Below are 17132 nucleotides of genomic sequence, written 5' to 3'. Positions count from 1 at the left end.
TGATGATATCATCCAACGAGTTTTAGTTTGCTTTGTAGTTTACATAGTGGCGGTTAACTACCATATTACTTTATACATAAATTTGTACAGCCTGTGTCCAGCAAATGGGTGTAAGTGTTTAGAAAATACATGTGCTCCAATTGCATCATAGGTGTGCAGAGTTTTTGAAAACATTATAAATCTTTGTATGGAAAAGTAACTCTGGGTACAGGTGGCCAAATACTCCACACACGTTTTTTGATACTGCAGAAAAGGTTTCCAACAGGGCAAAGATTCTATGTACTACTTACTAAGTATTGTAAGCAGCCTTGAATTAAGCAGAATCGTCTCAGAATGCTACTTGACATAGAAGACTGTGCGCGCCAGGTACTCACCTATCCACATGTGCTTGTTTTGCTTCAGAAGATGGGCTATCTATAAAGTTTTCATCACAGTATGGAGGCTGCAGGTAATGCAATCTTCGCCGCCGTCAGACCTTGGTGGTTTGAAGTGAATAGTCGCTCTTTGGAAATGTTTTGCATAGAGTGTACACTGTGCTTAGTAAATACTTTTTAATACTCTGTGTTGTATTTCTCATGAGAGATTCACTGTCTCCCAACTGTGTCGCATTAAGTAAACTCCCTCCATAGAGTAAACCTTGTCAACAGGATCCACTTTTCTACTCGTATCCACTTCATTTCTTAATGTAGGTTCAGTGACTGTCAGGGGTTTGATACAGGTAAAGTGTGTCCATAGTAGGACATTAGTTATGTATAGGGCTCCCGGTTTTCTGTTTAAACGGATTTATACATATAAAAACAGAAGGAAAACAAGTTTTCCTTTATCTGTATTTATATATGAAAACTGAAAAATACTAGTACATTTTGTCATTGACCATCTGGTGTCTCTCTCTCCTTAGAGGGTTAAGAGGTGTCTGCCCGGGCTGAGACAACTTCCCAGGCACACACTCAGCCGCACCCAAGTACTTCACAGGTCTTTGAAAGACCGTGTACTTGTTAATGAGGCTTTGTTGTTCTTTCTCCCTTAGCCCCTGCCTCTTCACTCTGCCGATTGCAACAGCACCCGTCTTTTCCTAGCAGACTGGGTTTTACAAGGGCAGCTTGCGATGTGCGTACATACAGGTGGTAGGTTAAAAAGGGATGATGCGGTATATTAAATCAGCCAGTTTACAGTCCACGCCCACACTGCGAACTGCTTAAGTTACAGCCAGAGCAACAGCAGTAAGCAAATCTTCATCTAGCCTCCGGTTGCAAACCCGCGATGCGGTACAGGCAGTTGAAAATAGGAACCAACCTCAGTTCGGCCAATTTTGTGATGTATAGCGTCGGTATTGTCCCCAGTCGCCGTGCCGAAGGACTTGAAGCAGAGAGGTGTAGAGAAAAGGCCCTCGTTTTTAATACACTTCCTTTATTGTTTTATGTTCATAAATCTGCTTGATGACTTAAGAACTGCCTATGTTGACTTACGTGAAAGACTGTTTCGCCTTATAGATCTGAGAAGAAAAAACAACCACCGGGGACCCAGTTTAAACTTCTGGAAACTTAAGAAAAACTTCAAACTTAAAGTAAAACCCCCTCCCAAAATCGTGTCAACGAGAGTATAAAATAAAAGTGTGTAAAATGTATATTTAGAATCCTTTGAAAACATTGCATGTTATTCGCCAACTTTTTTCCCATGCCGACAACGTTGTTGTGGCCACACATCACGAGATGCATTCCAGGCGGGATGGGATGTCATCCAGCAGGTCGTGCGCAACGAACATACACCTGTTTTTAAAATCAGATTTAAGGAAGGTCGGTTATCGTCTTATTTAAATGCGCCAATCGGCTTTAAGGCGATTAGAAGAATGTTTTGTAATTTCCGGAGTATTCAGGTGTGACTGGATTGTGGTCGATTTCATACAAATCTAGTGCAGTTTTTTTTCAAACACTCAATTATAGCTTTCCATGAAGCGCTACATAAATACCAGTATAATACAGTATCTATATCCGTTTGAAAGAGCTTTCGGTGAAATGAAAACCAGCAGCTCTGGTGAGTGCTATATATGGACGGGTACTGTAAGGGTCGGCCACATCCCCACACCCGCACTCGGGGAGGCGGGTCTCAGGGGCTGCCTGTGTGCTGGAGGCGAAGCCGTGAATAAACAAACGCTCAGTGTAGTCCAACCAGGAATGCGGGGGACTAAGAAGTTTTCGAGAGAAGATTTAAAAAAAATGAGAAACCAAGAGCTTTATTGTGCGTGCTCACTCACTCACTCACTCACTCACTCACTCACTCACTCACTCACTCACTCACTCACTCACTCACTCACTCACTCCCACCACACACACACTCCCACCACACACTCCCACCACACACTCCCACCACACACTCCCACCACACACTCCCACCACACACTCCCACACTCCCACCACACACACACACACTCCCACCACACACACACACACACACTCCCACCACACACACACACACTCCCACCACACACACACACACACACTCCCACCACACACACACACTCCCACCACACACACACACACACTCCCACCACACACACACTCCCACCACACACACACACACACTCCCACCACACACACACACTCCCACCACACACACACACTCCCACCACACACACACACACACACACACTCCCACCACACACACACACTCCCACCACACACACACACACACACCCACCACACACACACCACACACACACACACCACACACACCACACACACACACACACCACACACACCACACACACACACACTCACACTCACTCACTCACACCCACTCACTCACTCACACCCACTCACTCACTCCCACCACACACACACTCCCACCACACACACACTCCCACCACACACACACTCCCACCACACACACACACACACACACACTCCTACCACACACACACACACACACTCCCACCACACACACACACACACTCCCACCACACACACACACACACTCCCACCACACACACACACACTCCCACCACACACACACACACACTCCCACCACACACACACACACACTCCCACCACACACACGCGCACACACACACTCCCACCACACACACACACACTCCCACCACACACACACACTCCCACCACACACACACACACTCCCACCACACACACACACACACACTCCCACCACACACACCCCCCACCACACACACACCCCCACCACACACACACACCCCCTACCACACACACCCCCCACCACACACACACACCCCCACCACACACACACACCCCCACCACACACACACACCCCCACCACACACACACCCCCACCCCCACCACACACACCCCCCCACCACACACACCCCCCCACCACACACACCCCCCCACCACACACACACCCCCACCACACACACACCCCCCACCACACACACACCCCCACCCCCCACACACCCCCACCCCCACCACACACACCCCACACACACACACCCCACACACACACACACCACACACACACCACACACACACACACCACACACACCCCACACACACACCCCACACACACCCCACACCCCCCACACACACCCCACACACACACCCCACACACACACCCCACACACACACCCCACACACACACCCCACACACACACCCCACACACACACCCCACACACACACCCCACACACACACCCCACACACACACCCCACACACACACCCCACACACACACCCCACACACCACACACACACTCTTTGCAGGCTGAGTGTCTTGGTGCAGAACAAAACAGAGAGTCGACATGGCACACATCCCTGTGTGCCATGCCCACAACACACACTGCCCTGTCATACCTCAGTCACCCCTATAGCTGGGTGCCCTATGCCAGTGGTGTGGGTACAGGTGCATGAGCCCTGTACCCCTACAGTACCCAGGTCCATTCCCGGGCACTGTAAGTGTAGTGCTGCCATTAAGAGTATATGGTGCTGGGAGGTAGTCATCACGAACTCCACAGCACCATAATGGCTGCACTGAAGTTTGATATCAAACTTCTCAACACATTAAACCCACACTGATGCCAGTGTGGGATTTAATGAACCTAACCTACAATCCACGTCCTGTCTGAGGCGCTGCCTAGGCTGCCACACAGCAGACATGTTGCTGGACCCCTGGGTAGAGAGCCATCCGCTAGGTGCTAGGTCTCCTTCCCCAGGATGGGCAGGGGAAGCTTCAAAGGCATGCTGCCTTTGTGAGCACCGCCAGACCACTTGCTGTACTCAGCAACTGGTCCCCACCGGTTCTAGCCCCCACTCTGGCGGGAAGCCTGGCGGGAAAGCCCAAGTGAGGAAAGGGGGTGTGCCAGCCTCTGCCAACCCCACCTCTCAGGTGGGGGAGGCGAGGTGAAGCACAACTCCAGGCTTTCGCCATCTTGAAGATGGGAAGACCTACCCAATCAGGACTAGGCTACTGGCCCCTTCCCACAGGAGAGTGGCAGGATAGGGGGTGTACCCACCCCAGGAAAGGGACTCATTGGTCCCTGACCTCTACCTAACTGTGACGCCCCTAAATTTAGTATTTAGGGGCACCCTGAACCTTCCTTCCTCAGATCCCGAATCCGAAACAAGCAAGAAGAACAAGAAGAAAGAAGACCTGCTGTCCAGCTGCTAACAAGAGGACATCACCAACTGACTTGGCCCCGGCCCTACAGGCCTATCGATCCTCTAACCTGCTCCTGCTAAACACGGCATCTCCGGTGGTCAGAAACCTCAAACCCCGGAGGACCTGACTTCCTTGTGACTCTAAAAGACTGGGACTCCCACGAGCAGTGGTGCTGCTCAAAGCAAGTAACAAGCCCCTGGTGCCAACCAGGAACCGCGACTCCTGCACACTCTGCACCCGTCAAGCATGACCTGTGCCGGAGTGATCAAAGACCCCGAGGACGTTCCCTCCCCCCCCCCCCCCCCCCCCGGCGACTGTGACCAAGAATCCAGCACCCAAGAACCCACCTCGACGCTCCAGTTGACGCCTGCAGCCTCAGAACCATGGACCCCTCCAACCGCGACCAGCTGAGGGTAAGATTTCCCGACGCGAAAATACACCCCTGCACCCGGTGCCCTGCAACCCCCTGTGTCCAGCTCCTGGGTGCCTACCTAACCTACAGCTTCCCAACTTACCTTTTGAAGTGGTGGTCGCACCTGAAGAATCTCCGTCCCTGAGCTTGCAGCCTTTGTTCGTTTTGTAGCTTCTTCATTGGAATCCATTGAGCGCCCGACGGCTCAAAAGCACCCTGCACCCAGCCGCCCGAGTGCCCCTGGGAGTGCAACCTCTGTCCTATTTTTCTTCCCCACTTGCCCTGAGCATGTGACCAGGAGTCCAGCTCCCACAGCCGCGTGGCCTGCTAGTCAGCAGCCACCAACCAAGGCCCCCCTACCTCTCATAGGATAACATTGGGCCTAACTCTCTCTGCACCTGGCCGCCCTTGTGCCGCTGAGGCTGAACCAAACTGTACCTACCTGACCCTGGGAGACCCCTGAGTCTATGCCCAGAACCTTAATTCTGCCAGTCGAGTACTTACCTTTAAACCGATAACTCAATTTTCTCCCTAGGGTAACATTAACTGGCTTTTCCTGAAATTTCTTGTAAGTGTGGACTTTTAAAAACTTCAAATATTCACCAAAAATCAGCCGAGTAAGGAAAACTAAAATACTCTCCTGCTCTTAGGTGAGCTCCCAGTGCTGGATCTTGGTGCCCAGCACTGACTCTGAAAAATACTTACAACTGTACTTACCAGTAACCCAATTTTCTTCCATAGGAAATCAATGACTGTTTTTCTGTGAAATTTCTTCTAAGTGTCAATTTCTGCAATCTTTAAATATTCTTTAAAAAAAGTATAATATCTGAAAACGTAATTACTTACCTGTTTTGGATAAAGGTCCCAGTACTGAGACTAGGTACCCAGTACTGGATTAAAAAAGTAACGAGAACCTACTATACCTGCAACTTGAATTTTCTGCCATAGGGAATCATTGACTGTTTTCAAGTGTCAACTTTTAAAATAGCAAAATATTGTCTAAAAATCATCACAGTAATTAAGTCGACTTTTATCACTTGATTCCAAGTACTGACCCAGGACTGAATCTAGGATCCAATCCTGGAACTCCAAAAGTAATATTAAAAGTAATCTGTGGCAAATAACTTGAAACTTCCATTGAACTCAATGCATTATTGTGTTTAGAATTGTGTTGCCTATTGCAACCACTTGTAACTGTCTACAAAAGTCAATTGCATATTGCAAAAGTATTTATATAAAGCATCTCATTCTGAGAAAGTATATTTTAATGCCTATTGTTGGTTCTAAAATAAAACAAGCATATACTTTTTATATCTGAAAGAAACACGTTAGTTAGATTCCTCACCTTAGAATATCCCCAGGCGTCAGACTGGATCCGGAAGATTTTTCGTCAGCAATACCCTTTGCGCGTCGCTAGGCGTCGTCTGCGGCTCCGCGTCAGTCGTCGGCGTCGTGCGCCGGAATGACGTCGTCTGAGTACTTAGACGCCGCTCTCGCGCGCTGACGTCAGTTCTTCTTTTTTCCGCGCCAGTAAGCGCAGATCCGGGAGAGCTACCCCTTTAGTCAATTTTTGACTAACTTTTTTCGATCCTTTTTGATCTGGTCTCGACTCCGGTGCCGGTAGGATGCCTGGTTTTAAAGCCTGTGCTGACTGCAACCGCTTGATGTCGGTTACGGACCATCACCGCCGGTGCCTTTACTGCTTGGGCCTCGACCACGACGCGGCGTCGTGTTCGGACTGCAAGGCCCTGACCTCGAAGGCTAGACGGGAGCGGTCCCGTAAGCTTCTCGAGCTTCGCCACTCGGCTCCGCGCCCCTCTCGATCCCGGTCCAGGAGGAGGTCCAAGGATCGGATCGGGACCCGTTCCCGAGTCCCCGCCGACGCCGGTCGACCTCGTCACGCCTCCTCCGCCGGCGTCGACACCGGTACCACCTCCGACGCCGACTCCGCTCGGCGTCGAGCCCCAGTTCAGCCCCGCTCCGGGCCCGGCGCCGTTACGGTGTCGATGGACGCCGCGTTCGGTGCCGCTGGAGACACATTTTGTCTATCGCCCGGCTCCGATCCTTCCTCCTGCATACCAGGAATCGGATGATGGGGGCGAATGGGAGGGATCCGAGGATCCTATGGCCACTCAGGCTCAACTGTCACAGGACTGGGCAGATGAACTGGGGGAGGCCAGTGGTCTGGATACCTCTCCAGAAACTGGATTCATCTCTCCTCCGACTGTGGCTTCGGAGGAGGGTGCTGCTTTCTCTGTGGTGCTGCGCAAGGCGGCCGCAGCCCTTGGGCTCGAGCTACCTGCCGTGGCTGTGAGGACTAACGTCCTCACTGAGGTGCTTCAGTCTGCAGCAAGCTCCACTGAGCCTCTGCTGCCATTCAATGAGGCCCTCACTGACGTTCTGCAGGGCACCTGGTCCAAGCCCTCCACAGTTCCTCCTGTGGACAGGAACGTCGCCAGGCGCCACCGCCCTGCTCCGGGCGACCCCAGTTTTCTGTCCCAACACCCTACCCCCGAGAGCATGGTTATCCAGGCCTCTACCTCCCAATCCTCCTTCCCGACCGCTACGCCGGACCGGGATTCCAAGAGACTGGAACAGTTCGGCAAAAAGCTGTTCTCCTCCCTTAGTTTGGGTCTGCGGTCTTTGAACACCGCCTGTCTCTTGGACCGTTATTCCCACTCTCTGTGGGATACGGTGGAGGACGTGCTGCCCCTGTGTCCGGAGGAGGTCCAGACACGACTTACCCAGGCTCTGGCCGATGGGAGGGATGCAGCGCGACATGCTATCCGATGTGGGCTTGACACTACGGACTCGCTGGGTAGGGCGATTTCTACCTCAGTGGCGCTTAGACGTCACGCCTGGCTGCGGTCCACGTCATTTTCGGGCGATGTCCAGAGCACCCTCATGGACATGCCCTTTGATGGCACTCGCCTTTTCGGCGAGAAAGCGGACAGTGCGCTGAATCGCTTTAAGGACTCCCGGGCTACGGCCAAGTCCTTGGGCCTCTCGGCCCCGCGGTCGCAAACTTCCGCCTTTCGCCCCTTTCGTGGCCAAGGAAGGGGTGCCTCCTCACGTGCGCCCAGCTGCAGAACCAACCTGCGCGCGGTCGCGGACGTGGTTTCCGCCGAGGCGGTTCTGGAGGACGACGCGGTCAGCCCACATCCACCCCGGCAGCATCCGCCTCAAAGCCTTCCTAGTCCGAGCTTTCAGGCCCATTCCACGCCAGTGGGCGGCAGAGTTCGCCATCACCTGCTCCACTGGCGGTCCATCACATCGGACAGGTGGGTGCTGCAAATCGTCCGAAGGGGCTACTCCCTCCCCTTCGAGACGACCCCTCCAGCCATGCCACCGCAGCACCACCGTATCTCGGGGGATCATTTGAATCTTCTCCACGAGGAAGTTTCGGCCCTCTTGGCCAAGGGGGCCGTCGAGCGCGTTCCGAGCCCAGAAGTAGGTCGTGGTTGTTATTCCCACTACTTTCTGGTTCCCAAGAAGGGCAAAGGGGGCCTACGCCCTATCTTGGACCTCCGGAACGTCAATGCCTTCCTCCGGAAGGAGAGGTTCAAGATGTTAACTTTGGCTCAGGTTCTAGCTGCCTAGACCCTGGAGACTGGATGGTGGCGTTGGACTTGCAGGACGCATATTTCCACATCCCCGTCCTGCCGGCCCACCGGCGTTACCTGCGGTTCACGGTGGGTCAAGAGCACTTTCAGTTTACCGTGCTCCCCTTCGGCCTCACCAGTGCCCCTCGGGTGTTCACAAAAGTGATGGCGGTGGTCGCAGCTCATCTGCGCAGATCAGGGGTTCCAGTCTTCCCCTATCTCGACGACTGGTTGTTGATGGCGGGCTCGCCCCAGGCAGTCGTCTCCCACCTCCAGACTACGGCGGATCTCCTGCATTTGCTGGGATTTTCCATCAACGTGCCGAAGTCACACCTGAGTCCCTCTAAGAAGCTCCTCTTCATCGGAGCGGTTCTCGATTCGGCGCAGTTCCGGGTCTATCCACCGGAACAGCGGGTCCGGGATATTCAGGCCGTGATTCCCATCTTTCGGCCTCTATCCTGGGTTTCGGTCAGGCTAGTGTTGCGGCTTCTGGGGCTGATGGCCTCCTGCATCCTACTAGTGCATCACGCCAGGCGGCGCATGCAGGCTCTGCAGTGGGACCTGAAGTTTCAGTGGGCCCAGCATCATGGCAACCTGTCCGACCATGTCTTGATCTCGGAGGGCACTGCACAGCAGTTGCAGTGGTGGCTCACGGACCGCGATTGGGTCAAGGGCAAGAGCCTCTCCCTTCCCCAACCGGAGCATGTCGTAGTGACGGATGCGTCCCTCCTGGGATGGGGTGGCCATATGGGAGAGGCAGAGATCAGAGGCCTCTGGTCTCCAGCGGAGTCTCGTCTCCACATCAACCTGTTGGAGTTGAGAGCGATCCGGCTTGCACTGAAAGCCTTCCTTCCCTCTGTCCGGGGAAGTGTCGTGCAGGTGTTCACGGACAACACCACCGCCATGTGGTATTGCAACAAACTGGGCGGGGTGGGGTAGTGGACCCTTTGTCAGGAGGCTCTGCGCCTCTGGACATGGCTGGAACACCAGGGCGTCACCCTGGTGGTTCAACATCTGGCGGGCTCTCTGAACGCCAGAGCAGACGAACTCAGCCGCCGGTGCATGATGGATCACGAATGGCGTCTGAACTCCGAAGTGGCGCAAGGTCTCTTTCAGCAGTGGGGAGAGCCTTGGTTAGATCTATTCGCCACCGAAGAGAACGCGCAATGTCAGCAGTTCTGCGCGTTGGAATTTCCAAGGCGGCACTCGCTCGGCGACGCTTTTCGTCACGAGTGGAGTTGCGGTCTGTTGTACGCCTTTCCGCCTATACCACTTCTGCCCAGAGTGCTGAAGAAGATCAGGCACGACCGGGCCCAAGTCATCTTGGTGGCTCCGGATTGGGCACGAAGGTACTGGTATCCCGAGCTACTCAGTATGTTGACCGATCCTCCGATACGTCTGCCCCTTCGGGAGGATCTTCTGTCGCAGCAGCAGGGGACGGTCCTACACCCGAACCGTGGAGATTGAGCGGCGGCAGTTGATGCCATTTGACTTGCCTCCTGACGTCTGTGATATCATTCTGGCAGCCAGGCGTCCCTCCACAAAGACGGTATACGCCTGCCAGTGGAACAAATTTGTGGCATGGTGCACAGCAAAGGCTGTGGATCCCCTTTCCGCTCCTCTTTCTGAGGTTCTCCTCTTTCTTCTTTCTTTGGCCCGGCAGGGCTCTGCCCTGGGCACCTTGAAAGGTTATCTTGCTGCCATCTCTGCCTTCTTGCGGCTTCCTGATCAGCCTTCTCTTTTCAAGTCCCCTGTAGTTACACGTTTTTTAAAAGGCATTACTCACACGTTCCCTCCTGTCCCTTTTGTAATGCCTCAGTGGGATTTGAATCTTGTTCTCACATTTCTAATGTGCGCTCCCTTTGAGCCTCTTCATAATTGTCCTCTTCGTCTGCTGACGCTTAAGACTGCTTTTCTGGTAGCCATCACCTCGGCTAGACGGGTGAGTGAGCTCCAGGCTTTATCATCAAAGCCTCCTTTTCTGTCTGTTCATCCGGACAAGGTTGTCCTTCAGCCTCGTCCCTCCTTTCTTCCGAAAGTGGTGACCCCCTTTCATCTTGGGCAGTCTGTCACCTTGCCCATCTTCTTTCCGCCTCTGCATCCTTCCAAAGAGGAAGAGAGGCTCCACCGTCTGGACCCAAAACGTGCGCTCTCCTTTTATCTGGACCGCACAAAGCAGTTCCGGGTGGACGACCAACTTTTCGTTGGATACGTGGGTGCTAAGAAGGGGAAAGCTGTGCACAAACGGACCATCTCTCGGTGGGTCGTTTTGTGCATCAAAATTTGTTACTCCTTGGCAAAAAAGGACCTTCCTGTTGGGCTGCGAGCCCATTCTACTCGGGCCACGGCGGCTACTACTGCTTTGGGACGGGGTTTCCCTTTGCAGGACATCTGTCAGGCGGCGACGTGGGCTTCGCTACACACGTTTGCCAGGCATTATTGCCTTGACAGCCAAGTCCGGAGGGATGGCTTCTTTGGCTGTTCTGTCCTCCAGGACTTTCTGGTGTGATCTTGGTTCGCAGACCCACCACCGGGGATGGTATTGCTTGGGTATCTATTCTAAGGTGAGGAATCTAACTAACGTGTTTCTTTCAGATGAACAAGTTACTTACCTCCGGTAACGATGTATCTGTAAGAAACATTAGTTAGTTAGATTCATCACCGATCCACCCATCCTCCCCGTTCTGCGAACTGACATCTAGGGTTAAGGTTATCCTTTTCAGGCCCCTAGATTTTCTTTTTTGGCACCAGTGTCGGTCTTTGCATGGCTCTGCGTTCCTGGCGCGGAAAGCTATGTACAAGAACTGACGTCAGCGTGCGAGGGCGGCGTCTAAGTACTCCGACGTCATTCCTGCGCACGACGCCGACGACTGACGCGGAGCCGCAGACGACGCCTAGCGACGCGCAAGGGGTATTGCTGACGAAAAATCTTCCGGATCCAGTCTGACGCCTGGGGATATTAAGGTGAGGAATGTAACTAACTAATGTTTCTTACAGATACATCGTTACCGAAGGTAAGTAACTTGTTCATATAAACCATTGGCCTAGAGTTCAGTTATTGAGTGTGTGAGACCATTTGCTGGCTGAGTGTGTGCAACAAATGCTTTACACTGTTCTCTGATACTGCCTTACTGCTCGACCAAGCTACCACTTTAGAGAGTAGGGTTATATCTAACTTTAGCCTCTGCCAAACCTCTGTGGACTGTGTGCACACTGAACCTTACTTTGGTGCAGTATATACAGAGCCACTTTCTTACAGAGACTAGTGTAGAAACAGTTCCAAGAAGTTTTTACAGTTTGCACAGTGCTGTGCCTATAGTATATATATGTATGTAAGTGTAAATATATACATATATATATATATATTCACTTAAAAAACCATAGGTTTCACACGTTATAGTTAGGTGGATATTTCACTCGTAAAAAACCAATGAAATTCCCCCGTTATAGTTAGTTGAGATAACTATAACTCGCGCGCTCGCAATCCTCTGCTCATGATGTCGCATATTACATCACTCATGACATGGTCAGTGGCATCACTCATGACATCACTCATGACATCATCCTTGTGATAGAGTGGCGGTCGCGCGAGTTATAGTTATCTCAACTAACTATAACGGGGGAATTTCATTGTTTTTTTTACGAGTGAAATATCCACCTAACGTTAACATGTGTGAAACCTATGGTTTTTTCAGTGAATTTGTACGCTTTTTTAAATGCTAAGTTATGTATGTATTATAATTTTTTTTATATATTTATTTTTCAATAAACTACTTATGAAAAATGTTTTTTTTTTATGGTTTTTCACCGTGCGCGCACCTCCGCGATTTAAAAAAAAAAAAAAATGTAAATGTTTTTTTCTGCCTTCGGGGTCCTTCAGGGACCCCCTGACCAAGGCTAGGGGGTCAGGAACTCTCTACCCTGCCCCCTTTTCACGTTCGCCGCCTTCCTTTTCCACTCTCGCACTGAAAACAAACAAAATGGCGGCCGACACTTCCTGATTTCGACCGATTCGAACGTTGACTGACATGTAACAACCAATCAGACTTACGCTCGCGCACGTTGGGGTGCGCGCACAGTGCGCGGCTATAGATATGTATGTGCTTTTAACTGCAATTTTCTCAGGAACTACTGAACAGATTGACTCCATATATGCAAAAGGCACATCCCTGACATGAGGACTACCTCTCTGCCAAATTTCAAGTAATTCTGTTCAGCCGTTCGGGCTGTACCTTCGACTAAAGGTCCTATGGGAAAATGCATGGGGAAAACGCGTTTTGGGACCCCCCTTTTTTCTCAGCCCCCGCTTGACGAATCCCCCCGAGACATTCAGGGTAGGAGCTGAGCGGAGCGCCCCATTAGTTTTGAAAATTTCGCGAAGATTCGTCAACCGGCGCCAAAGTTATTCAAAATAGAATTTTGAGATTTCCTATGGAGACACGGTCCTAACTATAACTATCTACTGGCGACCGCCAGTAGATAATATATATATATACTGCATTACCATATGAAATATATAGATAGACTGCATTACCTACTCTCCGCTAATACAGAGAGGGATGCACACTTTTGTTTTACACTCTTATCTACCTCTAATAAAAATGCGCTGCCAGTGACCTTTGTTAATTACCCTCTTGTCCTCATTCCCTTCACATTCAATTTTTTTCATTTTCTTTGAGCCCTGAAGCACGTCAAGAAAAATAAACTACATTTTTGGGGGAGCGGAATGGATGAAAATAGGGTTTTAAAGGCTTCTCTGCATCTCATGAGAGCCATCCAGTCCTTGGTTTGTTCCCGGATCGTTTTGTGTGAGAGGGAAGGGCTGGGGGTATACAAGCTCTGACAAATTTCATTGAAGCCTGTGTCTGTGCTAAGAGGTCTGCTAATCCCAGCGGAAACCCGACCACAGATACTGCAAGCCCTACTGGGGACCCCTGGACCCAACTACCCACACTTGAATTCATTTATTTATTACGGCAGTGTCGCACACCAAGCTTCCCCTCCGCCTTTCCCGCCCTTACTCACACCCCTGGGACAGAGGGTGGAGTCACAGTAAGGCTTGTGACTCGTACGTCTTTGTGGAATAACTAGTTTCAAACATCCAGGCCCAAAACTAGATGGCAGGATTATGCAGAGCATGTGAATCTAAAGCACTACTGTCAGATTGTTACAGGTATTTTCTTGTTTGACCATACGTTTACTCAATCATGCTATTCTTTGAGTTCAGGCTGTCTTTTTGATATATTTGATTGACAACTTTCTGTCTTAAATGCCTTAGCCAAAATTACAATGTGACATTGTGTGCCCATGCTACAATCACTTTGGTGCTGTAAATAGGTCCGTTAATTATGTTTGACCCAATGGATTTTGTAAAGTGAGCTAGGAGGCTACATTATCTGTCAAACACGACAGTGTTGTTTTGTCTTTAAATTGACTTGATGTTCTTACTGGAGAATGAGCATTTTACATTTGTCTAATACTGAGGTAGACTGAAGATGTTTACCAAATAGAGTTCATTTTACTGTGGACTGAAACGTTATGATTAAACTATATTTTATTAGAAATTGTCTTGTACAGGAGTGCCCCACCGACAGCCTGCAAGGCTGGTGGCGTTCTCTCACCTTTATTGGCCCCTGTATCCATTGTCTCACTCCCAATAACAATAAAATCATTCCCACTCCTACATTACCAAATACTGAACTCTTTCATATTAAAAACAGACTAGTCGGAGGTGATGGTACAAGGTTTTTAGCATCAGAAGATTCAAAATAGCAGCAATCTAACCCTGTCGCCTCGTCAGAGAATTCAATGTGACTTAAGTGGTGTTTGGGACACTTTTAGAATAAAAACATTTTGCAGCACACATGTTGTCTAGTACTTACTTGTGCTATTTCATTTAATTTCATATTAACCTCTTTCTTTGCCTTTTCGGTCCGTCTGTTTTTCACTTAACCTGGAACCAGGATTGCTTTGAGTCCTTGTTGAGCATTCTTCATTGGAGTTGGACCACCTTAGTACTAGGAGTGGAGGAACTGCGAGGGCTGAAAGGATTCCAATACACTGCTACTCTTTTGGACTTGGAAAGACTGCGTTTTGTGGGGACTTGTTGTCTAAGGTTGCTGCGTGTTTATACGTGTGAAATATACCCAATTTCAGGTATTTTTATCTTAACCTATATTAGCAACAGCATTTTAAGTGAGTTAATATGGCAATAAAAAAAGCACCAAGATGTCAAATTATTTGTGGTTCAGACTATTACCTTATGATCAACATGTACTTCTCAGTCCATTACATGTATCTCTAAGTCTGTTAGAAGATATGTATTTATATGTGTATATATCTATATATATATATATATATATATATATATGGGGGCAAACTTGGCAGCACTGAAATGACAAACAGTTGTCCTTACCAACATTTAAGGTGGTAAATACACAAGGAAATGCAGATGTCCATACGGGGATCGAGATGTGTGTTTCTTTTTTTTCCTTTGTTTCTTACTAGGTACAGAAAGGACCTCTGTTGTAAACTGTGAAGAATGCCCATCACAGGTAATCCAATGGCAGAACTTTCCTTTAAGGATGCCTCTAGTGTGCCTCTTTCCAGTCAGCTTCATCCAGTGGCCCCACCCAGGCTTCCCACTTCTCTTCAAGAGGGTTGAATTGTCTGGGGTGTTGAACATTAGTAATTTGTATATCTAGCAGATACCGCCTCTTCCCAGTACTCCTTGTAGGAATTTGGCCTCAAGAAGGTTACATTCCAGGGATTCACAGTGGTTGGAAAGAGTATGTCTCAGTTGTAATTTTTTGTGGAATTGTGTGGTGGAGAGGGCAAATTCAGATTGCAGTGTTTGTAATGAATTCATGGGGAGCCTTCCCATACATCTCCCACATAGGTGAGTCCTATTTTGTCCCATTTAGCAAAACCGTCTACCCTTGAGTAAATAAATGAATGAATGAAATAGCACTTCTAAAGCGCGTAGCTACCCGAAGGGATCCCAGCACTGAGGCAGTTCATAGAGGTAGAATGGAACACTTGGGGGGGAAAGCCACATCTTTAGCTGTTTGCGGAAGGCCAAATGATTGGGTTCCTTCCGCAAGGGCAGAGGAAGGAAGTTCCACAATCTGGCGGCGTTATAAGAGAAAAGCCACCCACCACTTCTGGCCTTTTTGATCTTGGGAACAACTGCTAGAGAAAGATCATCTGAACGCAGTTGCCTATTAGCCCGATAGGGCTGGACCAAGGAAAGATGAATTGGAGGGGCATTCCCTCCAAGCGACCTGTGAGCAATGTACAGGGCCTTGAAGCGTATTCTCTCCTGAACAGGAAGCCAATGCAGGGACCGCAAGGCGGGCCTTGCAGAGTGACGAGACGGGGTCCCCATAAGCATTCTTGCTGCACAGTTTTGCACTATCTGAAGTTTTGCAATTACCGAGCTAGGCGTGCCTAAATATAAGGCATTTCCATAGTCCATCCGCGACAAGACAAGTGCCTGAATCATCTGTTTTCAAGCCCGGATGGGAAGAAGAGGGAGCACTTTGCGGAGCATCCTAAGGATGCCTTAACAAGAGGCTGCAACCTTCCTGGCCTGAACTTTAAAACTGAGGTCCTGATCCAGCCAGACTCCCAGACTCTCTATCTCAGACTTTGGGGCAAGAGGTGGGCCCATGCAGACTGGCCACATAGTACTTGCTTTAAAGTTAATGTGATCTCGAAGAACCATGAGATCAGTCTTGTTGCCCTTCAGTTTCAGATGCGACACGTTCATCCACTTGGCGACTTCCTCGAGGCAGGGGCGAAGGCCCATGGACACCTGGTTGGGATGATTCAGAGCCACAACCGAGTGTTATCAGCAAAGGTGACTATGTGAACACCAAAGGGAAGCACAATATCCGCCAGCGGAGCCATGTAGGCATTAAAAAGAGTGGAGCTCCCTGAGGAACTCCACAATGAAGAGGCAGAATTTTTGAGGCAACCTCACCCTTAAACACCTGGAAAGATCTTCCCTCCAAAAGGACTGCAGCCACAACAGGGCAGTACCGGTTACCCCAAACCTCTAAGTCAGTGAACCAAAATTTGATGGTTAACCGTATTGAATGCTGCGCTCAAATCTAGAAGGATCACTCCAGAGGATCCTCCAGCATCAAGGATCTTTCTGGATTCCTCGACTACTGATAGTAACGCAGTTTATGTACCCTGGCACGGTCGAAAGCCAGTTTGAGAGGGATGGAGGAGTTTGAGATTCCAGGCAAGTAGAGAGTGTGAGGTTAACATGTTTCTCCACAGTCTTGCTAATCCCTGGAAGAAGAGAGATAGGACGGTAGTTTCTCAAGCAGTCCAGGTCCCGATTAGGTTTCTTCAGTAGAGATTTTACCATAGCCTTTTTCTACTAGTGAGGGACTATACCACTGGAAAGCGAGGTATTAATCATGTCAGTCATAGTTGGGGCAACTATATTGGCTACCTGCTTTAGAATATTGGGAGTAGCCGGATC

General features: G+C 49.9%; 1 protein-coding gene across 15 annotated transcripts in view; it reads left to right on the top strand.

Annotated features, from left to right (window-relative positions):
* MYCBP2 (MYC binding protein 2) overlaps nucleotides 1-17132 on the top strand; it is a 1771217-nt gene that overhangs the window by 576814 nt on the left and 1177271 nt on the right. For all 15 annotated transcript variants that reach the window (XM_085622060.1, XM_085622057.1, XM_085622054.1 and 12 more), the window contains one exon: nucleotides 14599-14791. In XM_085622060.1, coding sequence (XP_085478186.1) covers nucleotides 14599-14791 — 193 coding nt within the window. The remainder of the gene's footprint in view (nucleotides 1-14598; nucleotides 14792-17132) is intronic.

This window comes from Triturus cristatus, chromosome 8, assembly GCF_964204655.1.
Source record: "Triturus cristatus chromosome 8, aTriCri1.1, whole genome shotgun sequence".
Lineage (NCBI taxonomy): Eukaryota > Metazoa > Chordata > Amphibia > Caudata > Salamandridae > Triturus > Triturus cristatus.
Note: the sequence above shows the minus strand (reverse complement) of the source record. Positions and strands in the feature narration are given on the sequence as shown.